The sequence below is a fragment of the Lepidochelys kempii genome, chromosome 4, assembly GCF_965140265.1.
Source record: "Lepidochelys kempii isolate rLepKem1 chromosome 4, rLepKem1.hap2, whole genome shotgun sequence".
Taxonomy (NCBI): Eukaryota; Metazoa; Chordata; order Testudines; family Cheloniidae; genus Lepidochelys; species Lepidochelys kempii.
Genome location: NC_133259.1, coordinates 51993838 through 52018995, shown reverse-complemented (window position 1 = coordinate 52018995; position 25158 = coordinate 51993838). Strand labels below are relative to the sequence as shown.

Genomic DNA, 25158 nt, shown 5'->3' with positions numbered 1-25158 from the left:
GAGACTTTTGGGGAGAACTCGGGACTGGAAGGGTGTTGATGTCACTATGCAAGGAGTAAACAGGCTGCTGGAAGCCAGGGTGAAGCCATTGTGAGCATGCTGCTGGTATCCGGGCTCTGAGCCACAGACGCGTGGGTGGCCGGTATAATAGGTAAGAGGAGGCTCTGCCTCCCTGGGCGCTGCCACTGTCACTGGACACCCGGTTGCGGGTGTGGCAGGGAAGTTTTTGCTTTATTATGCCCCATGCAGGTTCTGGGGTGGCTGAGGAGGCGGTCTGTGCTATTCAGCATCCTGGGTTCATCAGTAATCTCCCTGGACTCCAGAGATTATTGATGAACCCAGGAAGCTGAGCAGCAGACTCCGCTGCCTCAGCCGCCCTGGACCCTGCATGGGGCATATCAAAAGCTCAGGTTCTTCTTCGGGAAGAGACTCTGTCATGCTGCAGCTTTTCCCGGGCAGCTTGGGGTCTAGGGAGGGGAGGGGAGCAGGGCCGGCTCTAGGCACCAGCAAAGCAAGCACATACTTGGGACGGCACAATTCCAGGGGCGGCGTTCTTCCGGCCATCCTTTTTTTTCTTTTTCTTTTCTTGCTTGGGCAGTTGCGCTCTCGGAGCTTGGGGCGGCAAAAAACCTAGAGCCGGCCCTGGAGGGGAGGCACGGCATGGCATATATGTAACATAACAAACAAAAATAGTGTAACATATATATAACATAATATATATGTAACATAACATAACAAAAATAGTGTCCCTGCCCTGAACAGCTTACAATCTAAGTATATCAGAAGGTGAATACAACAAGCAGACCGGGGAGCATACAAGGTAAAAACATCTCTATTTGGTACTGTAGAACTCTACTGACAGACTTGCATACAAGACAGGGGGAAATATTTTTCCCCCATCACTCTTATTTTTTTTTTGGTGCCATGAATCTAAGAGTTCTGTTAAATCTAGAGCAATAGGTGGGAAAATTAAAAAAAGATGGAAAGGTGATGAGTAACAATGGCCTGTCTAAGATCATAGGCTCAGAAAAAGCAGCATGAAATCTTTCAAAACAAAGATTAGTCAAGTATTGCTTAGATTCTTTAAAATACTTACAGATAGGCACATGGGTCCCGCCAGCGACCCCAATACAGTTTGGGAACCAAGTGTTTGCAAACCCATTAATAACCTCCTGTGAGTTGCCCAGCCTTATGACCCTGGAGAAAAGCACTTTCTTAATAGCAGCACACACCTCCATCACAATTTCCCCAAGAGTTGATCTACAGCCACCAAACTGGTTAGTTACAATAGCAAATGGAGGAGGTGAGCTTCCAGATGGCACTGGCCACCCATATGGAGGGCAGCTCTCACATAGGTTCCACCACTGAAGCTGCAGTGTGAACTCTGCACAGATTTCTTGGAAAAGGCGTTTGTGACATCCTGAAGTTCTGCCACCACCGTTGGTCATCCCAGGTCTACAGCACTATTCTGTCCCACCCGTCAGTGCTAATGGGGTAAACCCAAAGGAGCATTTCAGGAACAGTTCAAGGAGAAGTGTCTCCTCCTCCTCAGGGGTCATTAGCGCTCTTGTGCTGGATTAATTTAGATATGCTTGCAGCAACTTATTGACATTCACTACCATGAGAATTGCATTGCTCACCGATGCTTCCTCCATGCAGCCTGACAGCACTTTGAAAATGGCACTGGATTGCAAGGAGCCAGATGGATGATGGGATAAAATGAGAGGAATCAGAGAATTATTTAGTTTGACCTCAAGTTCCAGAACTTCATTGCTGACCAGGAGGTCCACAATGCATAGCATGAAAAATCCCCAAATACAGCACAACAGTGGAGCAATGCACCATGGGATGTCTGAAACTTCTCTCAACAGCACTGTGCTGTATGGCAGCAATGATTTGAGGCAAAACTACCTTAACTGTGGGATAACAATGTGGTGTGTACATACTGTTTGCACACCACTTGTTGCAGTTCACATAACATGGATACAGCAAACCCACACCATGTTTCAAGTGAAAACATGCCTTTAGAGAATAAGTTAAAATTGCTTATTTGGGTGATTCCTGGACATTTTCCAGGCCATTTTCAAGCTTCTCTCTCTCTCTCGTTCCCCCCTTCCCCCATATGTGATAGTAAGAAGACCCAAGATGTGTATGTAAAATGTTTTGGCACCAGATCCCATAGTCTTTTTTTCCTTCACCACTTGTTCACTTAAGTCCCTGTTCAGGTGTATTATTCAGAACAAATAATACACAACACTTTGTAAATCAAACAAAACCTTTTATTTCTCGTGAGCTGGATACATAGCAATCAGTCCATGGTCTCTAACACAGTGGCTGATGTTTTTTGCTACAACAAATGGTTTATAAATGCTGATGTAAATTAAAGTGTCCCCATAGCACCAGTAGAAAATGGAAACTTATGACACTGCTTGCGCTGACAAGATGATAACATTTGGATTTTACTCAGGAATACTGTTCACACAAAGTATGTGCCAGCATGGATTGTGCACTGTATAATCTATAGAAAAAGACATTAAGTATTTGCTTCATGACTGGAATTAGTTATCTTAATTTATAAATACTGCACAAGAATCCAGGAGTATCAATTATGGTAAATTCCATTTTTCTTTAGCAACATATTATGCATTTTCCAGGACCATGGGAAAAATTTGATTGTATTAGCTTCCATGCTAAAAGATGTACATTGATTTCTTTCCCTGTTTTAATCTAATTTTTCCTACCATGACTATGGTTATCACCATTTAATAAATCCTGGGACATGGAGACCACATATTAGATTGAAAACATTTCATTTTCTCCCACGTGAGTTGTTCACACAGTGTAATGTTAATATATCCATTGTCTATAAAGGCTGTCTATATTTATTCATAAATATGGTGTACATCTTCCTTGTCAAAAGAGGATTTTTGTTACTATAAAAATAGAATGAATTTAGGCCAGATAAACTTAATGGCACATTTGCCATCTGGGCAAAGCAAACAAAACAATAGCATACACTTCTGTGAAAATAGAACAAGCATATTATGAAATAAAAATACATTTGTGCTGTAGGCTGATCTATTGCACAACAAATAATTTCCACCCCAAACATTATGTATATGTTTATTTGACAGAAGATTCACAATCCCATACAGAATAATATAGCATCTAAATGTTGGCACTGGAGAAAATAGTGGGCTTAATTCTCCATTCAGTCTCACCAGTTTTAAACAAACATAGTAACGTTTGTATCGACCTGGCATAAAGTGGAAACTCAGAGCCACCTAATCTCTGGTTCTGCTGAAAGATGTTAATGGCTGCCATTGGGAGTAGAGGATGGTCTTGGATCCAAAGCCAATCACAAACCTTGTTAAGCCAATGGCTGTGCCAAGTATTCTTTTTCAAGCTCAAGGGAAGGCACAGTTAAGTCTCTTTATGTAATAAAAACAGCTGCGGGAGCTGGGGGTGCTACTGCCAAAGGAACTAGACCATGTGGTAGGTCAGAGCTAAGCCATGTGGACTGGGGGGTTTCCCTGGTTGCAAATGCAGAGGGTGGAGATTCAGTTGTAGCCTGTGTCTTCGGCGGGAGAGGGAGCCTGGAGAAGGTGTGGTCAGCGTGACCCCCAGAGGAAACACAGAGGCTAGAGACAGGGCTTCTTGGGTATTGAGCTCACTGGAGTGGCAGACTTGAGTAAAGAAACTGCTTGCTGTAGTTTGTTTCTTGTTCAGGGAAACAGGACTTGGTGAATTAACAATATTACACTAAAATATATTTGACTCACATATAATCCATTTCTCATGTGACTTTCTTATGCTTTAAGGCCAGAAGAGACCATTGTGATCATGTAGTCTGACCTCCTGACGAGCACAAGCCTTAGGATAACCATGAATTCAAGCTGTGCTTGAACTAGAGCATATCTTAAGATGTGACTTTTTAACAGTGAGGGTAGTTAACCATTGAACAACTTCCCAAAGGTTGTGACGGCGTCTCCGTGAGTAGAAATCTTGAAATTATTTCTAGTCTGAATTTGTCTAGCTGATTTTTAAACTCTAAGGGCCTGATCAAACTCCTATTAAAATCAATGGGGAGACTTGCACTGGCTGCATCAGAAATTGGATGGGTTTCTTAGAGAATTGGCAGTATCTTCGAATTTGACAAATAGTGAGCCATGCCTATGTCCTTTCTGCTACTACTCAGGCTTTCCACTCCCATGAGGTAACTTCCAGAATGGCTTCCTAACCTGCTGTAGCCATCCCTCCTGTTAGAAATGCACAGATTCTGTGATCAATCCTTCTGTTAAGACTGACAAAACAGTGCCAATTTTTATAGGGATTTTTATGATAGACATCTGTTCAGTAGGAACTAGACTGAGAAAAATCACCAATTCATTTCATATAGACCACTGCACAGTCATCAGATGGTAATAGCTTTCACATATTTCCAACCTCCTGGCCAGATTCTAATTGCTAACCAGGGACTGATGAATTGGAATTTTTGGTGGGCATGCAAAAGAGAATCAGGCTCCTACAGGTGGAAAACTCTATATGCCACGACTAATTTCTTGAGCTATACAGTTAATTTCTAGTTACATTTTCCCACACTACATATAAATAGCACAATGGAAAAAATTTACTTTTTGGCCTGCGCACATATAGACCTGAATCCTGCTGGCTTTACTCACACATTCATCTCATTTAAATCAATGGGATTAGTTGGGTAAGGCAAACAGAATTTGGTCCAGAATGTCATTGCACTTCAAACTCAATAAAGCCAGAAAAGAGAGAGCAGGAAATCACAACTAGCTTGGCAGTCTATTGCCAGTCTCTTACTAGTGCCTTAAAATTTGACTCGGGTAGATGCTTGTGATATTAAGTATCAGCTTTTGGTAACTTCAATCCCCTTCATCTTTTCATTCTATTCCTTGATGGGGATGACTGTTTCCTGTTAGAACAATTACTCAGATGTTTTACCATCACTGCATTTTCACTGTACTGCATCATCGTGAGAATCCATTTTATTCACTCCATCAGTGAAAGTTATAAAAAGCAGACAGATTCAGACAGTTTCAATTTACAACTGCCTCTTTCAGTCCAGCATTTTTCTGATAATCCAGACTCTGGTTTCCACACAGGTAGGCCCTGATTTTGTGAGCTGTCCTATGAAAGCAGAGTGCTGCAACTGTGTAGAGCCCCACTGAAATCAGTGGGGTATTACTTGGCCACAGGGGTCTGTCCACAGGGGGCAACTTGCAGGATCAGAACCCTGTTTATGACGGTCAGAGCTATGTGCGCCACTGTTTCCCATGACTTTACACATGTGGTGATTGCTATCTGGGTCTCAGCAGGGAACTGAAATAGGGCTCTCCAGAGATTAAAGCATGAGACTGTACAGCCTGAGCTAAAAAGCCAGGTTCTGTAGTTGGGGACTGTGACAGACTCTGATCCTGTGGGGATTGGGCACAGAGGAGGACTCCAAACACATACTGGTTAGTGATTTTTATATATATAAAATGAGAATATATATATTCTCAGGTTTCAGAGTAACAGCCGTGTTAGTCTGTATTCGCAAAAAGAAAAGGAGTACTTGTGGCACCTTAGAGACTAACCAATTTATTTGAGCATGAGCTTTCGTGAGCTGTAGCCACAAGTACTCCTTTTCTTTATATATTCTCAGTTACACCAGTTTAGCTTTCCTGGAAAATAAAATATTTGCAGTACAAGTTACTATGTTTTCTAAGTAGTAGTCAATTACTGAGTCATGCAAAGAGCAAATATTTATCTAAAATGTTTATAAAATACACATAAGTTTACATTTTAATAGCTTCCCAGAGGAAGTAGTAAATTAAAAATAAAAAGATAAAATAGTCTGTGGCACAGTTCATAGTTCAGATTATTCTTGGCTGTGTTTGGTTTTTTCTGCCTTTCTGTCTTACAAAGTTCTAGCCAACCAGTCTGTCTGTCCGTCCATCCAGTGATTATATTGCTTGAAGTGCCAGAAAAGTTTATGGAGTTTCCCTAAAGCACTTTCAAAAAGGAAGCCTATTTAGAAACGTGCAGTAAAAATTTCAGCTTGTGTTTTGCAAACTCTTCAAAAGTCTCTATAAAGTAGGTAAAATTCCCTTCTTCGTACTCTTCACATTGTTTGCATGTTATTTTATTCCTGTTCTGCAAAATAAATAAATAAAAAAGGAAACAAAAGAATAGAAAAATGACAATTCTTTGAATAAAAATTGGTTTGATATTAAAACTGGGGATAGTTGAATTGGTTTTGATAGAGAGCCAAATCTTGCCACAGGAGCCCTGCTGGAGGCTGCCAAGGAACCTAAGTACTGAAATGTAAGTGGCCTGATTTTTAAACATGAGCTTGCAGAGCTGCCAGTGACTTCAGTGGGAGATGCAGGTGTTCAGGCCCTTTGAAAACCAGGGGATATGTCTTTAGGTGTCTAAATATGGTCCACTCTATGAACTTCAGTTTGAAAATGTTGGCCATGGGATACCAGTTTACACCTGCACACACACTAGATGCACCCTCTGAGGTACTTGTTTTGCTAACATTCTAGAAAACTTTATTCTGAGAAGAGCTAAATTCTGTCTGTGTAAATCAGTGTGTGAGTGGGTGACTGCCACTCACACCCCCGTTATGCGTATCTCACAGCAAAATTTATCTCAAGCCATTAAAGGAGCTTTTTTTGGATTGTTCTCTTTCCATTGACTGTAGATGGCACTTACCGGACTGTTTGGTAAACTTGTGTTCTTTGGTAAATTTGCTTTTACATTTGCCAGCACGTTGCGTATGTACTGTTTGATTTTACATCCTTTTCTGATTTCACATTCCTGGGAAATCACTTTCAACTCTAACAAAAAGCATTCCATCACTTGTACTTCACACTCATCCTAAAAATGAAAAATGTCACTGGCTTTACAATAAAAAGATTAAAGAAATAGGTCCACATGTGGCATAAAATTTTGCAAACCAACAGCTGATTTTGATCTACTGTGTACTTGTTTTGCCATGCAAATGTTTGTAAATATCTACACTGATCATGAGAATTAATGTGTAGCTTGGTTAAATTACATTTAAAGGTGGGTCAGGACATAACAAGCTTGGTGAAAAATGTAAATACCAAGATAGGATGGGAATTAATTAGGATATACTTTGGGGTATAATTAAGAATAATAAGATCAAGTTATTATTAATAATACTTAGCTCTGATAGCAATTCCCATCCATAACTCTCAAACAATTTTTTTTAAAAGGGAGTATCGCTATCCCTATTTTACAGATGGAGAAACAGAGATGGATTGATTTTGCCTCAGGTACCACAGCAGGTCAGTGATAGAGCCAGGAACAGAACCCAGGTGTTCTGATTCCCAAAGCCATGCCTTGTCCATGGGACTATATTGCCTCTCTCTTAAAAAAACTAAAAGTTTTAGCTACCAAGAAAACCTTCCTGACAGTAACATATATTAGGCTGTGGAACAGTCTTCCTAGGAGAGTGTAGAAGCTGCATTGAGGAGATCATTTTAAAATTAGATTGGCTACATGACCTCTCTGATGATTGTGATATAAATTATATCCCCTAAACTGAAATAACTGTATAAGGTAGTTATCCGTAGCTTTGCCATTCTTCCAATTAGAAACTATCTGAAGGTGAATGCCTATGCAGTTTAGATCTTAACACTATTTTAGAATGCTCTAGCAAAGTGCACAATGTTGGAGAATCATGTTTTCTTTTGACAAAAAGGAAAGTTCTTCCTTTTGATAAAAATCATTTTGTCAATTGACAAACTTCTATAGCCTTTTTAATTGACAAACTTCTATAGCCAATGATTCAGTAACCATATCTGCTTATAGTCATCCCGATTAATACACATAAAGAATGGGAACTTATTTTTAATGCAAATGATTTGGTTTCAGAAGCTTTGATCAAATTAAACATCAATTGCCTTTAGCTGGTTACTTCAGAAGAAATAAGGATATCACCCTCAGACCAGTCTAGGTCAAATTTACAAAATGTACTTACTGGCTTGTCTATATATGCAGTGTATAAACAGGCATCAATGGTCTAAAAGAAAACAGATTTGGATATATAAACAATAATTCTTGAGTTTAGGGATAATAAAGTCAATCCTACCAGGGGAATGGCCTAGCTCAGTGCTCAAAGGGTCAATCCTGCAAGATGCTGGAGATCACTGAAGTCAGTGGACATTGATATTCCCCAGCACCTCACAGCATGAGGCCCTTGTAAGCATGAGATTCCCCAGCACCTCACAGCATGAGGCTCAAAGTAAGAAGCACATTTCTGGAACTGAGTTCTAGCAGTACTTTCTCAGAAGAAGCCTACTCCCAATTCTTCTCTTTCTTTTCTTGTTTTATCTGACTAAGAACAAATACTGCAGAGATTAAAATAGAGCACTGAAAGAAATAAAAATTGAAGACGAAAATGCTTAATTTAAGGGGCTGTAATGCAGAGTCCACTCTAAGTGTCACATATTGTTATCTACTCCCCTGCTTATTCCTGTGCTACAACATTACATGAGTTCTCTTCTTCCCCTCCCTTCTCCCCCCACTTACTTATTATTTAAGCACTCGGCTAGACAATCAACTCCAGGTCTCTTCCTACCCAAATGATTATATGAAACATTAATGCTTTGTGAACTTACATCAGTTATGCCTTTAATCATATGCAAATCTTCTATAACCGCCTCCCACCTTCTTCTTTCAGCTTCTATTCTTGGTAGATATGCACTGATGCAGCTAAAACAAAACAACAACAAAAACAATTAGAATATTTAGTAACATACACACATCTTTTCTGAAGATAATAATATAACGAAGAGTGGTTGGCAGAAAAGCAGTATCATATTACAGATACGCCACATATGCAGGTGTATGTGACGGACTGTGAAGCCCTCTGATAAAGTGTGGAACCATGAAATATATAGGGAATACTGATGGTACGTACTGGTATGTGGGTTTTAATCAGCAGGAGTCTGGGATGATTCCCTTACTCAGAAGTGGAAAGCCACAAGTAAATTATACTAAACATCATTTTATCTCCTGGTGATAAAATGTTTATCCCACATCATCTTGCATATGCCCATATATATTAGTGAAAAATTAATGTTACCAACTTTAAAGAGGGTCCAGCTCCACAGGGCCCAGAGTGAGAGGTTAAAACTATTTAAAGTAAAATACCTAAAATTGTTCTTCCTAGATATAAAAATGTCACAAATTTGAAGTCTTACAGCTCAGCTTCGTACAAGGCTAGATTCAAGCTCCGAGTCCCACTGAGGAAGGAATTTCTTCTTCCAAATAGTACAGTGCCTGTTTTTAGCCCTGTGAAGGTGTGGGCTACTGGATTTTTAAACTGTAACTCTTGATGTATAAAAAGCTGTCACTGGCTCAGGACTGAATCTTGCCCATCTTGAACCGCAGGGAAGAATTCCTTCCACATTAGATTGTAAGAACTTAGGAACAGTGTGTGCCTCACTCTTATTCTTTAATTGGCGGCCTGTAGGTATTACAGCAATACAGGTAATATTGGGAGAGAAGGAGGAAATATTTATTTGGCTGGTTGATTTTAAAATAAATGGCAGTTGTTTTAAGCCACTCAATGGTTTGAAATAGTCAAATATAATCACAGAGATTGATCAGTGGGCAGGTAATGTAGTCACAGGCATGTGATAAGTACATATATATAACCTGCTTGTTCAATTTTACCTTCGTGTGTAGATTATCTTATAGCCCTCTAATTTATCACATGGTTCCCAGTCATACACATAAACACGTTTTGGTGATAATATTGTGAGTGACTGCAAAGCTGTATGATAGTTTGCCTTTGTCGCGCACCTTTGATTGTCTCACCTAGATTCCACCAGAACGACAACTAATATTCCAAATGTCCAATAGGTCAAACAGCTGATAGATTTTTTTTTTTTAAAAAAGACCCTTCACAGAAGTGTTTCGGATGAGTGCACGTACACCATCCACACACACTTTCACTGGTCTGAGGAGGAGACCCCAAGTCTCCCTCATCCTAGATGACTGCTCTACACAGTGGGGCTATAAGATACAAGGGGGCTGACAGCAGCACCACCATCTTCACCTGCTGCCGGCTTCTGTGAATCCTATTCTTAGGCACCTAACTCGCTTCATGCATTGTGCAGAGAGTCTGGACGCCTAATTGGAGCTGTGGCTGCTGCTATGTGACAGGGTTCCTAAATGTTAAGCACTCCAATGCTGAATCTAAGGGCTTGTCTACATAGCAATTTACTGTGCAACAAGCCACGTTGTGAATCTACAGTGCACCAGCTTGCCGTGCAGTAACATCCCATGTGGTAACTTACAGCACAGTGAAAGTCCCAGAGTGCACTTGGTTTACTACTACTTGAAAGTCTAATACATTAAGCTGCACTCCAACACTTTCACTGCCCTGGACATGACTGTGTGGCAAATAGGTGCACTATAGATTCTTGCTGCCTTGCTAACTTGCCATGTAGACAAACCCTTAGTTCCTTCTGTGGATCTAGAGTCTCAAGTTTGGCACCCCAAACTTGGTAGACGTTTTTGAAAATGAAGGCCTCAATCATAGATGCAACCACTGGAGGATTCTTTTGGGGGAAAAGAGTGGGACGTTTCCCTCAAACTCCCAAGCAGGAGGGAGCAATAATGTCTTTGAGCCTGTGGCACAGGGGAGGTAAGGGCAGGCCAGTTCCAGCCCTTCTGCTGATTTTGTGTGCAGCAGTGGCAGATTTAGCGTTCTTCTCTCACCCTCCTTAGGGGCTAACAAACTGAAAGGCAGAGGTGGCACCCAATTCAAACAGCAGGTGGATCCAGAGGAAAGAATCCAGCTTCCTTCCTGTTGTCTACACTTACAGGAAAGGAGAGGAAGAATTCCCTCCCAACGAACCTGGAGCAATGAGAGGACAGAGGACACTCACCAGCCCTCTTCCCAATGAGATGGAGGAAGGTACTGTTGGGAAGGGACAAGACAGCCCCTATTAGGGAGACTTGACCCAAAAAGGGGGTGGGGAGTGAGCATGCAGGGCACATAGTGGGGCAATGGGCAGAAGGGATGTGAAGCACAAAGCACTGGGGCAGCAGGGGGCGGAGATTGGGGAACGGACCCCTGGGGAATCCAGCTTTGTAAAGTGACTGGAGATCATTGGGAGAAAGATACTGTGCAATTACAAATAATTATTTATTTACTAGTTTTGTTTTTTAAAATTATAATTACCAAAGAATGAAGATGGTTATTCCAGTTGCATTATTTAAAAAGCTGAGAAAATGTCTCTTCAGAATAAGATACTGCTGGCAGTAGAGACAAATACTTCTCAGGTGTGTTTTCTGAAAGATAAGATCAGGGAATTATGAGTTACCTAAATGAGTTGTATGGCACAATTTGACTTCATAGGATATTTTAGTACAGATTTAATTAATCCATTAGGTAAGTCATCTAGTAAAGACAATATTGCACACAGTGGATATTTTGTAAAGACCAAACCACTCTGTAGCTTTTTAGGAATAGGTAGTAAAATGCTGGTAGAAAAGCAGATGCCAGGGGCACAGCACAAGAAACGGGAATGTGTTCTGGATCATGGGTTCCTAATAGTACAGATCACATTTTAATACAGGTATTGTATTAGACCATATGCTTTCCCACTCTTAATTTTGAAGACCACCTCTTGCCCACCCCTTTGCATTCCATAATATCTCTGTAGCATCTACAGCAATTAAACATGGGAAAAAGTAATATTGGCAAAGGGTTTTTTAAAAATGTTGCACCTTCTTTTAATGCAATTTAGCAGTTGGAAATACGAAGGGGGGCGGGGGGCAGCTCTCCATGGATCACCAGCAAGTGTTCCATAATTCAGAATTTGGAAACTTTCATTCTAGACTGAGCCAAAACCCCTCTTATGTAGACTGGCACAGTTTAATTATGGAGATACACCTGTTGGGGATTGGGCCCTATGTTTTATTGCTAATAATAGTCATTTATTTCACAGGGTTATTGTGAGGATTACTGATATTTGTAAAATTCTTTAAACACACAACAATGTTATATAAGAATTAGTAAGTAGTATTTATTGTTTCCAAGTTCCAAAGGCTTAGTTTAAATAATGTGGCAGTCTGTTGACCACATAACCTTACATGTTTTTAGTGGAAGACAGTTCCAGGTATCTGGAAGCTAGTTATGTAAAATATCCATAACAAACCACAAATAAATAATTTGTACTAAAATAAGAACATGACAAATAATACTTGTACATATTTTTATTTTCTTAACTGGTTCAGTATGGAAAATCACTCACAGTAGTGACTCAACTCATCTTAAAAAAAGAGCTTAACCAGTGAATGGAAATCTGAAAAATCTGAGTATATAATAGTTTGTAAGCCTCCAATGAAGGCTGTATGCGAAAACATTAAGTAACAAATTATCTGTCCACCACACTTGTAAGCCTATAATGAGAGAGAGAGAGACAAGCTTATGGTTCTTTCAACCAGGACAGACCTATTGTGGTCACATCAACTTAAGTCCAGGTGCTAAGTATTATGGAGATGCAGCAGCCTCTCTGTTGTTAAGGTTGCAATCACTTTCTGCTATAATTTTGGCTTGGAAAATCAATTTGACCTGACTGTGGTCACATTTACTCTTAAGGCAAAGGAAAACATTTCTGTACAGATTTGGAGAAAATTCTTCAAACTAGTTTTCATTTACAGGTCATAAAAATATTAGCCATTTAAAAACTTTAATTTTAGATTAAAGTTTCTGTCAATTTCTATCTCAAAAATGGCCTGATACTCCTCCTTCAAACTATCTATAAAAAAGTTAAAAACCAATATGTTCAGTATAACTGAAAACAAGAAGGTATCATTAAACAAAAAATTTTACTGTTTCTTGTGGACAGTTTGGGGCTCAATCCTGCACTCACTGATGGCAATGGCAATGGGAGTTTTTTATATTGATTTTAGTGGGTGCAGTATTGGGCATTATAAGAAGTAAGTAAGAGATCTTCCTTAAGCCAAATTCTAGAAGCCTGCAGCTCTGATAGTGTTTGTTCTTTTACTGGTGATAGCTAGTAAAAGTTGCAGTCATAATCCCATAATAAGGCTGATTTTAATCTCCCATATAATTTAAAAAAAAAAAGCAACATACCCCAAAATGAAGAAAACTTAAAATCCCCATGCTTTCAAATTTAGGATATGATTTAAAGTTTCATTGACAACAGAGTTTGTTTTATTTTGTTTGCAAAGTGTCCAATGTTTCCTTGTGTCCTTTGCTCTTTCCAACAAAATCACACTATTTCACAATTTTAAGCAGTGGTAGGTTTTGATATTGGCTGGTACAAGAGGTAGTATTATTAAAGGTCCAGAATTTTTTTTAAAAAAACAACCTTCGGAAACTGCCAGAGTGGGAAAACCACCCATAGAGATGGAGAATATTTTTATTGTTGACTTCTCACCCATCCAGGACTACTTTTCAAAAGAAAATTCCAGAATGTGGTAAAATTACTCTTTCGCCTGCATTCCACATCAAAAAGCCCTTTCTTTATATTCGATACGAATGTGGTTGCTCATTATGTGGTCATCATATCTGGACTAATTCATTTCTTGTTTTCAAGTGCTGGGTTTTGTAAATATAGTAGGTAACTACATTATTGTCACTTAACAACCTTAACTGATTTTTTAAATAAAGAATTTGGGTTTTGAATAGGTAGTGATTTTCGAATGCCTCTAAAAATGGGGGGAGAGGGGCACAGGACAGAAGCTCCATGCATACTTTCACAGGTGTTTTGTGGTCTCATCAAGTTTTCAGAAATTTACAGAGTATCCAGTTAGAAAGAGCCTCCTAAATCATCTAGTCCAATGCAGGATCATTTTGTATACCAATTTATTAAATATTTTATCTTAACTCTTCTTGAGCAACATTAGTAATGGTAGCTCAACTACAGACTTTGATAACATATTCCTTTGGCTTGAACTCACCATTGCAATTAAAAATTTTCCCTTTGCCACTTTCAGGTTTTCACTTCTGGTTCTCCTAAATCAGTAGCCAATTCATCACTCTCTTGCCCTATATTATTATCTTTCTACTACATTTGTCTTATTTTTGGGTGAAATAAAAATAGGAATCCCTGAACTTGGGACTCTACAAGTAAAAGTGAAGGAATAAATGATATTTAAATATTTTCTTTTTCACTATGCTGCACTTACTGGTAACCACATATAATGGCATTGTCAAAACGTTTAAAACAAAATGAACTCTATAGTAAATATAGGTGGGTGCTCATAGACTCATAGACTTTAAGGTCCGAAGGGACCATTATGATCTTATAGTCTGACTTCCTGCACAACGCAGACCACAGAATCTCACCCACCCACTCCTGTAACAAACCCTGACCTATATCTGAGCTACTGAAGTCCTCAACGTGTGGTTTAAAGACTTCAAGGTATAGAGAATCCTCCAGCAAGTGACCTGTGCCCCACGCTGCAGAGGAAGGCGAAAACCCCCCAGGGCCTCTGCCAATCTGCCCTGAAGGATAATTCCTTCTCGACCCCAAATATGGTGATCAGCTAAACCCTGAGCATGTGGGCAAGACTCACCAGCCAGACACCCAGGAACGAACTCTCTGTAGTAACTCAGATCCCACCCTATCTAGTGTCCCATCACAGGCCATTGGGCATATTTACCGCTAATAGTCAAAGATCCCATCAAACCATCCCCTGCTGCCAAAAATACTTCTAAATATGACACAAACTATTCATTTGAAAAATGTCCTTATTAAACTGCTTTCTAATAATGAAGTTAAAATGAAACACTTAAAATTACTACCAGAGTAAAATCTGAGCCACAGTAGTAGCCTTTCTTCACTGGGGACCTGATCATAATCCCATATAAGTAAGTCAATGACAAAATTCCCCTTGACTTTAATGCTGCAAGGCTTAATTTTGCTAACTTTGTTGTCATAAAGCCTTGAAGTAAAGTTAGACACAAGAAAGATTATAGCTACATACATTATTTATGTTTTACACTACGGGGAAGCTACTGAAACCTAATGTTACAATTTTGTGTCGATCAAACCATATATTCAAACTACTTCATTGAGATTTACTCACAAATCTCTCTATGCATTTCTAAGATGCTGTGGCCCAAATTTTTAAAGGTATTTAGGCACTGTGGTGATCAATGATAGATAACTGATGTAGGAGCCTAAATCTTATTTTCTAAATGGATTTAGGATCAAAGATCCCATGGACAGTCAATGGCATTTTTTATACCCATATGCTACTGTTTATATCCAAGAGAGATTTCACGATACTACCCTGTGATAACTCTTATTGAGGGAAGGTCTACAAGAAGGTGAGAAATCTTACATTTTGTCTAAAAGTAGCAAGATTAGGTTCATCCTTGTCTCCTGTAGCAGACAGCCTTCCACTGAGTAAATTCTGGGTTCCCAAGTTTCAATGTGGACTGTGTCAAGTGGAAACATCCCCACTGATGGCAGTGTTATCATGGCCTGAAGAGTGAAATGGTTTCTGAGATAGGTAGACCCTTGCCTAAAGAATGCTGGAAAGAGTAAGACCTTGAAAAGCTACTGGAACTAGAGATGGACTGTAGCATATGAAGCAGTCATGTGATATGTTGTCTTTCTCTCTTACCCACAAGGCAAGCCTCTCTGTGTTGAATGAAACCATTTCAGGGAACCCTGGAGGTGATGAATGTGTGGCTAGGCCATTACCAAAAGAAATGCTGAAGATAGAAAAAAGCATTTTCATGTACTGCTATTCCAGTGCCTAGCTAGGAGCAAGGAAAAGCACCTCATCTAAAATCAGTTTGTGGATGATCTAGCTGGATGATCTGGCTGACCTGTCTTTCATTGATGAGCATGATGCCAAATTCCAGGTTGCTGAACCCTGTTATCTAGGCTACTGGTCATCACCTACAATAGATGTGGTCTGTGGATGGGTAAGTAGACACTGGGCACTAGCCTCTATTTACAGACCACTATGCCTGTCACTGCTTGGGACAAGGAGGTTAGGGTTTCTGGTGTGCCAGTCCACAGACTTTTTTGACTCCTTTTTCTCACTTGCATGGAATCAGAGGTGCCCGTGATTCTTTGCCACTCCTTCTGGTCCATGGCACAGGTTTGGAGGTCTTCCTGTGTCAGCCCTTTCCTCTTCAAATGTCTCTTGACAGAGTCTTTCCATTCTATCCTCAGTCTTTCATATCATTTCTTGCTGTCCTCTTTCACCCATGCTTTCTTTGCTGATTGTTTTTCTTCTGTTCTTGCCCAGCCCATCCATTACTGAGAGTCCCAAGTTCATTTTCCCCCTCATTTCTACCATGAATGCTCTGTTTACCCTCTGCTTGCCTGCCATTCACCTCATAGTATTTTCTACTACCTGCATCTTTTCTTCCATTTTTGTAAGACCCACTATTTCCAAATGATAGAGCAGGCAGGAGGGTACACACACACGCACCATCCACTATCCCTATCAGTTTGTTAGTTAATTGCTGGTCCCGTGGTACTCCTGCTACCTCTTTCACTGCCACCCATGTACATTGGGTTCTTCTCTTCAATTCTTCAGATCTCTGAACAATGGCAGTAATTGTACTTCTGAAGTACACAAATTGTCTTCTGATTCAGCGTCTCTCCTGCAACTTCAATTAACAGCTCTTCTTCCACCTTCCCTACTTGCATAACTTCAGTTTTCTTTGTGTTTAATTCCAAATCATGGTCTTCAAACACAGATGCCCACTTTGATACCAATTCCTCTTTGATCATTTGGCTCTTTTGGCTGACAGCAGCATACATTAGTTTTCTCTGTCTCCACAGGCTTGGTTTCCTGCTAGTTAAGCCCATAACTAGGATAAAATGAAGAGGCCTCAGCACACTGCTTTGTCTCAATCCTACCATCACCTCAAAACTCCCTGAAATTCTATGTACTGTTGTCACCTTAGCTCTTGAGCCTCGATAGAGCTCTTCTATCATCTCCATCATCACAATACTCCAAACACCAGCTCCCACAGAACCAAGTCATATGCTTTCTCAAGCATGCTACATAGCAGTTATTGCTAAAGGCTTACTATGATGACTGCTTTCAAACAAAAAGCATATTGGTTGTCTATATTTTTGTTGTACACCAGCAGAATCTCCTGTGGAAAACTGTAAATTCCATCTAGTTTATCCTGCTTGTTTGTGAGTAATGAATACAGGTTGACCTCTAAAAGAGAGTGAAGTAATTCCAGTAATTGGTGTAGCAAATCTCCTTTTGAGATTTATAGTCCAGCCAGTTGTTGTGGGGTGGTTGTTTTTTGGTAGCTATTCAGCAATTGAATTGTCAGCATTTCCCAAACTAATTTGCTCTTGCAAAATGACATTTGTCCACAAAAGTATGCAGCTGCAATTTTTGAAGCCTATTTGAAAATTTTGCCCAAAAGGTTACTGAAGGCAACTGGATCATACCAAGTAACTAAACATGAGAATTTGCAATGTAAAGTTTAATATTTCCCTTGACATTTTTTCACAAAATAGTCATGGGGTTTGTGCCACCATTTTTTTCTGTCCTCTCTTAGCCCTGGTCTACACTATGAGTTTAGGTCAAATTTAGCTGTTAGGACAATTTAATCCTGCACCCGTCCACATGACCAAGCCTGTTTTGTTGACTTAAAGGGCTCTTAAAATCGATTTCTGTACTCCTCCCCGGCGAGCAGAGTAGCACTAAAATCAACCTTGCTGGGTTGAATTTGGGGAAGTGTGGACTCAATTCAATGGTATTGGCCTCCAGGAGCTATCCCAGAGTGCTCCATTGTGACCGCTCTGGACAGCACTCTCAACTCCGATGCAGTGGCCAGGTAGACAGGAAAAGCTCTGGGAACTTTTGAATTTCATTTCCTGTTTGGCCAGCATGGCGAGCTGATCAGCACAGGTGACCATACAGAGCTCATCAGCACAGGTGACCATGGAGTCCCAGAATCGCAAAAGAGCTCCAGCATGGACCGAATGGGAGGTACTGGATCTGATTGCTGTATGGGGAGAAGAATCCGTGCAGGCAGAACTCCATTCCAAAAGACGAAATGCCAATATATTTGCCAAAATCTCCAAGGGCATGATGGACAGAGGCTACAGGGACACACAGCAGTGCTGCATGAAAGTTGAGGAGCTGAGGCAAGCCTACCAAAAAACAAAGGATGCAAATGGTCGCTCTAGGTCAGAGCCCCATACATGCTGCTTCTATGATGAGCTGCATGCAATTCTAGGAGGCGCCCCTACCACTTCCCCACCATTATCTGTGGACACCTGCAAGGGGGGAGTCTCTCACAACAGGGATGAGGATTTTGTGGATGAGGAAGATGAGGAGGTTGAGTATAGCGCACAGCAGGCAAGCGGAGAATACCTTCTCCCCGGCAGCCAGGAACTGTTCATCACCCTGGAGCCAATACCCTCCCAACCCTCCCAAAGCGGGCTCCTGGACCATGAAGCCAGAGAAGGCACCTCTGGTGAGTGTACCTTTGTAAATATAATACAAAAGCAAGCGTGTTTAATGGTTAATTTGTCCTGAAGACTTGGGATGCATTTGCGGCCAGTATAGCTACTGGAAAAGTCTGTTAACGTGTCTAGGGATAGAGCGGAAATCCTCTAGGAACATCTCCATGAAGCTCTCCTGGAGGTACTCTCTGTGTTAGCCTCAGGAGAGTGATATCATTCATGGTGACCTGTTTGAAATACGGGAAATTTGTTTAAGGGGACATTCAGAGGCGCCCGTTCCTGCTGGGCTGTTTGCCTTTGGCTGAAAAGAAATCATCCCCACTGTTAGCCACGTGATGGGGGGGAGGCCCGTTCATGCTGAGCTGTTTGCGTTTGGCTGACAGGGATCTTCCCTGATACTAGCCACGTGGTGGTGGTGGTGGTGGAGGGGGGGAGTGAAGCGATCATCCCAGAGAATTGGGGGGGGTGGTTGTGTTGTGTTGTGCTGCACATTCACCCTAAAACCACAGCCCTTCCTTTTAAATGGCCAACTCAGTGGGCTTTGCTTGGTATGGGAAAGGAGGGTGCTGCTGTTTGAAACCATTCCCACATGTTATGAAGGCTGAAGAAGCCGAAACCCTGTGCCTTACCATGGCTGCCTGAAAACTGAATTCTGTTGCCCAGCCGAGCGTGTGTGATGTCTCACGCCAAACCGGCAGACACTCAATATAAGAGGCAAAATGCGACCTTGTAGCAAAAGCACATGTGCTATGTAATGTGAATCGCTTGATTCAGTGTGAAATAGTCTTTCCTTTGTTCTCTAAAATGTATCTTTTTAAATACTACTCTCCCTTTTTTCCTCCCACAGCTGAAAATGTTTCTACGCTCCCCCTATTATCTCCATCCCAGAGGCTAGCGCAGATAGGGGTAGGGATAGCTCAGGGGTTTGAGCATTGGCCTGCTAACCCCAGGGTTGTGAGTTCAATCCTTGAAGGGGCCATTTAGGGATCTGGGGCAAAAATTGGGGACTGGTCCCGCTTTGAGCAGGGGGCTGGACTAGATGACCTCCTGAGGTCCCTTCCAACCCTAATATTCTATGATTCTATGATTAGAAGGTGAAAAAAACACACTCGCGATGAAATATTCTCAGAGCTCATGCAGTCCTCCCGCACTGAAAGAGCTCAACAGAATGCGTGGAGGAAAACAATGGCGGAGTCCAGGAAAGCATTCAATGAACACGATGAGAGGAGGGAAGAGCGCAATGAGAGGAGGCAGGAGCGCGATGAAAGGAGGCAGGATGCAATGCTGAGACTAATGGGGAAGCAAACTGACATGCTCAGGCGTCTGGTGGAGCTGCAGGAAAGGCAGCAGGAGCACAGACCGCTGCTGCAGCGCCTGTATAACCGCCTGCCCTCCTCCCCAAGTTCCATATCCTCCTCACCCAGATGCCCAAGAACGTGGGGGGGGGGAAGAGAAGGGTACGAGCACCCAGCCACTCCACCCCAGAGGATTGCCCAAGCAACAGAAGGCTGGCATTCAATAAGTTTTGAACTGTAGTATGGCCTTGTCCTTCCCGCCTTCCCTCATCCACCACCCCACCCGGTGCTTCCCTCCTCACCCACCCCTCCCAGGCTACCTTGCAAGTTTTCTCCCTCTTTGTAAGATGAATTAATAAAGAATGCCTGATTTTGAAACAATAATGACTTTATTGCCTCTGAAAGCGGTGATTGAAGGGGGGGTCAGTTGGCTTACAGGGAAGTAGAGTCAATCAAGAGGGCAGGTTTTCATCAAGGAGAAGCAAACAGAACTGTCACACCATAGTCTGGCCAGTCATGAAACTGGTTTTCAAAGCTTCTCTGATGCACAGGGCACCCAGTTGTGCTCTTCTAATCGTCCTGGTGGCCTGGCTGCGCGTAATCAGCCGATTTGCCTCAACCTCCCACCCTGCCATAAACGTCTCCCCCTTACTCTCACAGATATTGTGGAGCACACAGCAAGCAGCAATAACAATGGGAATATTGGTTTCGCTGAGGTCTAACCGAGTCAGTAAACTGCACCAGCGAGCTTTAAAACATCCAAATGCACATTCTACCACCATTCTGCACTTGCTCAGCCTATAGTTGAACTGCTCCTTACTACTGTCCAGGATGCCTGTGTACGGCTTCATGAGCTATGGCATTAAGGGGCAGGCTGGGTCACCAAGGATAACTATTGGCATTTCAACATCCCCAACAGTAATTTTCTAGTCTGGAAAGTAAGTTCCTTCCTGCAGCTGTTCAAACAGACCAGAGTTCCTGAAGATGCGAGCATCATGCACCTTTCCCGGCCATCCCATGTTGATGTCGGTGAAACATCCCTTGTGATCCACCAGTGCTTGCAGCACTATTGAAAAGTACCCCTTGTGGTTTATGTACTCGGCGGCTTGGTGCTCCGGTGCCAAGATAGGGATATGGGTTCCGTCTATGGCTCCACCACAGTTAGGGAATCCCATTGCAGCAAAGCCATCCACTATGACCTGCACATTTCCCAGGGTCACTACCCTTGATATCAGCAGATCTTTGATTGCCTGGGCTACTTGCATCACAGCAGCCCCAACAGTAGATTTTCCCACTCCAAATTGATTCCCGACTGACCGGTAGCTGTCTGGCATTGCAAGCATCCAGAGGGCTATCGCCACTTGCTTCTCAACTGTGAGGGCTGTTCTCATCTTGGTATTCTTGCGCTTCAGGGCAGGGGAAAGCAAGTCACAATGAAAGTGCCCTTACGCATGCGAAAGTTTCGCAGCTACTGGGAATCATCCCAGACCTGCAACACTATGTGGTCCCACCAGTCTGTGCTTGTTTCTCGGGCCCAGAATTGGCATTCCACAACATGAACCTGCCCCATTACCACCATGATGTCCAAATTGCCAGGGCCCGTCCTTTGAGAGAAGTCCATGTCCATGTCCTCATCACTATCGTGATCGCGCTGTCATCATCCCCTCGCCTGCTTTTGCAGGTTCGGCACATACTGCAGGATAATGCAAGAGGTGTTTGCAATGCTCACAACAGCAGCGGTGAGCTGAGCGGGCTCCATGCTTGCCGTGGTATGGCGTCTGCAGGACAACAGAGTTGCAGTGGAAGAGGTGGATGACGACGGATCCCACGAGAATAGATATTAATACAGAACAACGAGAGGACCTGCGAGGTAGATTCATGGCACCAGGAGAGCAGAGTTGCAGCAGAAGCGGTGGATGACGATGAAAGTTAGCAGTCCTACTGCACCGTCTGCTGATAGCAGTATGGCATCTGCATGGAAAAAAGGCACGAAACGATCGTCTGCCGTTGCTTTCATGGAGGGAGGGGCGATATGTACCCCAAACCACCCACGACAATGTTTTTGCCCCATCAGGCATTGGGAGCTCAACCCAGAATTCCAATGGCAGTGGAGACTGTGGGAACTGTGGGATAGCTACCCACAGTGCAATGCTCTGAAAGTCGACGCTAGCCACTGTAATGAGGACGCACGCCGCCGACTTAATGCGCTTAGTGTGGACATACGCAATCGACTTCTATAAGATTGACCTAATTTCGTAGTCTAGATATACCCTTATACTTAGCTGAAGGCCTCAGAGAAAGCTTGTGCTTTCATCCACTACTAGATTTTATTTTTTAATCCTTTGAAAGACCCAGGGAAGCAATATTTATAGTCAGACCTAATGGGAATACAGATGTATTGCAAAATCATGTAGCAAACTGGTATGTTAAGGGCTAAATACAAAAATAACTAGCATGATCTGACCTAGTAATTATGTTGCCTTAATTACCTGTCATATATACACTTCTACCATCCTGCAATCACTCACACTAGCAGGTCAAGTATTGACTATTTTGTTGTTTGATATTTTGATATCCTGGTAACCAATACTCAATAGGATTTCCAACAGGAAACCAAGCTATAATCAACCAGAAATGAAGTTTAAAGCTTACAGCATCTTGAAAAGTAGGATGTCAAACACCTAGAGAGATTTGAGCACAGGAACCTTTAAACACTGACTTTCCTGCTTGTAAAAGACGTCATATTGACAGCATGGAGGTTAGAAATCATCAATCCACAGAACAGGTATAATATGGGCAGCAGCAGAGCAATCTTCTACACCTTGCCCAGCCAAAATGCCTCAGCCTTGACAGAACATTCAGCCCAGTGATTTGTAATGAAGTCACATGCTGATTAGAGGGTCCCATGGATAATTTGAATAAAGGGAGAGAGGGCTACAGTTACATTTCCCAAAGTTGTGGAGTGAGGCAGCAGTTTATGAGCTTTAAAAAGAACAAGTCACATAATCTGTGACCTCCAACCTCACTGCGGTGATGTTACTGGTCTGAGAGTAGTTTACCTTATTTTTGGACTAATTGGCCTCCAGAATGAAGGAGCATAAGGTGGCTCTAAACTACTTTTGTTCCCTCCTGTCTTAATCAGGTCCTGTAATTTGAAACCTGAGACTTAAGGACCTGACCCTGTATGGAATCAATCATGGGTGAGGAAGTTACAGAACATGGCACAATAACACCTTCTCCGAATTATAAATCTAAACTTTTAAAAACCCAGTTCCATCATATATGGCTTTGTCTTCACTAGAAATAACTCATTGTGAATCATAATCATAAATGTTCTTGTTAATACAGACACCAACACTCCATAGTGATGCCACAGCATCGGGCAGCCATGACACCCTGAAGTATACGGCAAACTACAAGTTAGCTTGTCTTGTTTTTTGGTTATGCAAGATGTCTGCAGTGAAAGGAGCAGATGCAATCAGTCATAACAATTTACAGATGATGGCCAACCAGTCTCGTCTCACAAGTCCCCAGAGCATCCAATCCCGTGTCCTAACTTGCAGTCAACCTGTGCTCTGTCTCCTGACTACAAGTTACTGACCTTCATATAGTTCTACTCGGTGTCCTTGGCCACACATTGCAATACCTTCAGCTTCGGTCATGTTTGGTGTCCAATACACCAGTGAGAAGACTGCCCAGAAAGAAGACGATGTGTCAGGATGCAGCCACTCGGCTAGTAGCCAATACCAAACTCTTGGCCAACCTTTGGGTCAAAGGAAGCAAAACCCGTGGGACTTTGGGACCCAGAGAGGAATGCCCAAAAGTACAAAATATAGCTTTAGAAATTGCTGGCCAGTCACGGGATCAACCATATTTTCCCTGCACTGTTGGGGAAAATATAAAGGTGCTCAGGGTGAGCTACAGCAGGGCTAAGGAAAGAAATTCCAAATCTGGTGCTGCCCCAAAAGTGTATCCAATGTAGGTTGTCAAGCTGTCTGGAGAGGCTCACAACCGTGAGTGCCAACCTCAGGACAAACTGTCAAAAAGCAGGGCAGACACCCCAAACTGGTGGTATGTTCTATTATTAGATTTCACCAACCCAGTAAAAAATGTGAACTCCTGGATCATTGTAACAGTTTTATCATGGAGTCACAGACAGTCCCCTTGGGCATTCCAGTCTCTCTTGCCACCCAGACAAGCTGGACTTAGTGATAAATGGTCACTTACACCAAAAATCACTAGAGTCAGCTTGCTCCCAGTCTCAAGAGCCCAGTCACTTCTTCCAGATCAATTTGTATCTCACACCAAAGACAATGCCGGTAGCCTTAGTTTTGGTGGTCCAGGGGAATCATTCCTCATATCTGAGTTCACAAGGTCAGAGCAGGCACTTTTCCCATTATAAAGCAAAACTTTAATATGACCTTATAGCATGATATACAGACATTATATATGATATTATGACATGATATACAGACATTACAAGTAAGATCAATGCATTCAAGACTTTTTTAGAGTCTCAAAACATCCATACAAGTCTAACACCTACCTTGAACATTACTAACATACAGGTGAGCTGATCTAGTTTCCAGCTATGAATTTGTCAGTGCTCAGCTGAGGCCTACAGACTTGGCAAGAGCTGGCACCTGGTCTACCAGCTTCATGTAGGTGTCCATGAATCTGTAATGGCGGTCCACAGAGGCCTGCATAATGACAGAGTAGTATCCTTTTCTGTTAATGTACTTACTTGCTCCAAGTGGAAGGCATAAAATGGGTGTATGTGTGCCATCAATAGGACCTGCACAATCCAGGAATCCCATCTGTTAAAAACCCGTAATATTACAGGGAGGCAGGGTTGCAGTAGAGTGATAATTGCCTTGCAAACCTCCACAACTACTGTGCCAACCCCAGATTACCACAGATCTCTAGTCAGCGTCCACAGGGTGATAGCAACACGCTTCTGGACCATCTGGACCTACGTCTCTCTCATTTGAGTGCCTTGGTGCTCAAGTGCCAGCATGAGCTGCTCACACGCTCTAGGGATGTTGCTTTCCCTACATGAAAGTTCTGGGTCCATTGCTGGTCATCCCACATTTCCATCACAAGGTAGTCCCAACATTCTGTGTGTGGTTCCGGTCCAGAAGTGGCAGTCTGTGTAGGAAACTGTTTTGACCCGAGCAGTTAGCCAATATTCAGGGCCTTGTGAATTGTTTCCTTTTGGGGAGAAAATGATGTTGCGGTGTGGTATTTTTTTCGATGGAATCCTGTTTGTTTATAAAGAATGTCCTATTTCCCTGAACATGGTGGGAAACAAACAGCCAGAGACAGTTTCTTTGCTCACAGTTCTAAGTCTCTTTCCAGCCAGCATTTTA

General features: G+C 42.1%; 1 protein-coding gene across 1 annotated transcript in view; it reads right to left on the bottom strand.

Moving 5' to 3' along the window:
• Positions 1–2289: 2289 nt before the first annotated feature.
• Positions 2290–25158, bottom strand: part of IL15 (interleukin 15) — a 90222-nt gene continuing 67353 nt past the window's right edge. Inside the window, exons 3-7 of the mRNA XM_073341211.1 lie at positions 11240–11349; positions 8664–8757; positions 8024–8065; positions 6730–6894; positions 2290–6165 (exon numbers count right to left, since the gene is read on the bottom strand). Of these exons, the coding sequence (XP_073197312.1) occupies positions 6040–6165; positions 6730–6894; positions 8024–8065; positions 8664–8757; positions 11240–11349 (537 nt within the window). The 3' untranslated portion in view covers positions 2290–6039. The remainder of the gene's footprint in view (positions 6166–6729; positions 6895–8023; positions 8066–8663; positions 8758–11239; positions 11350–25158) is intronic.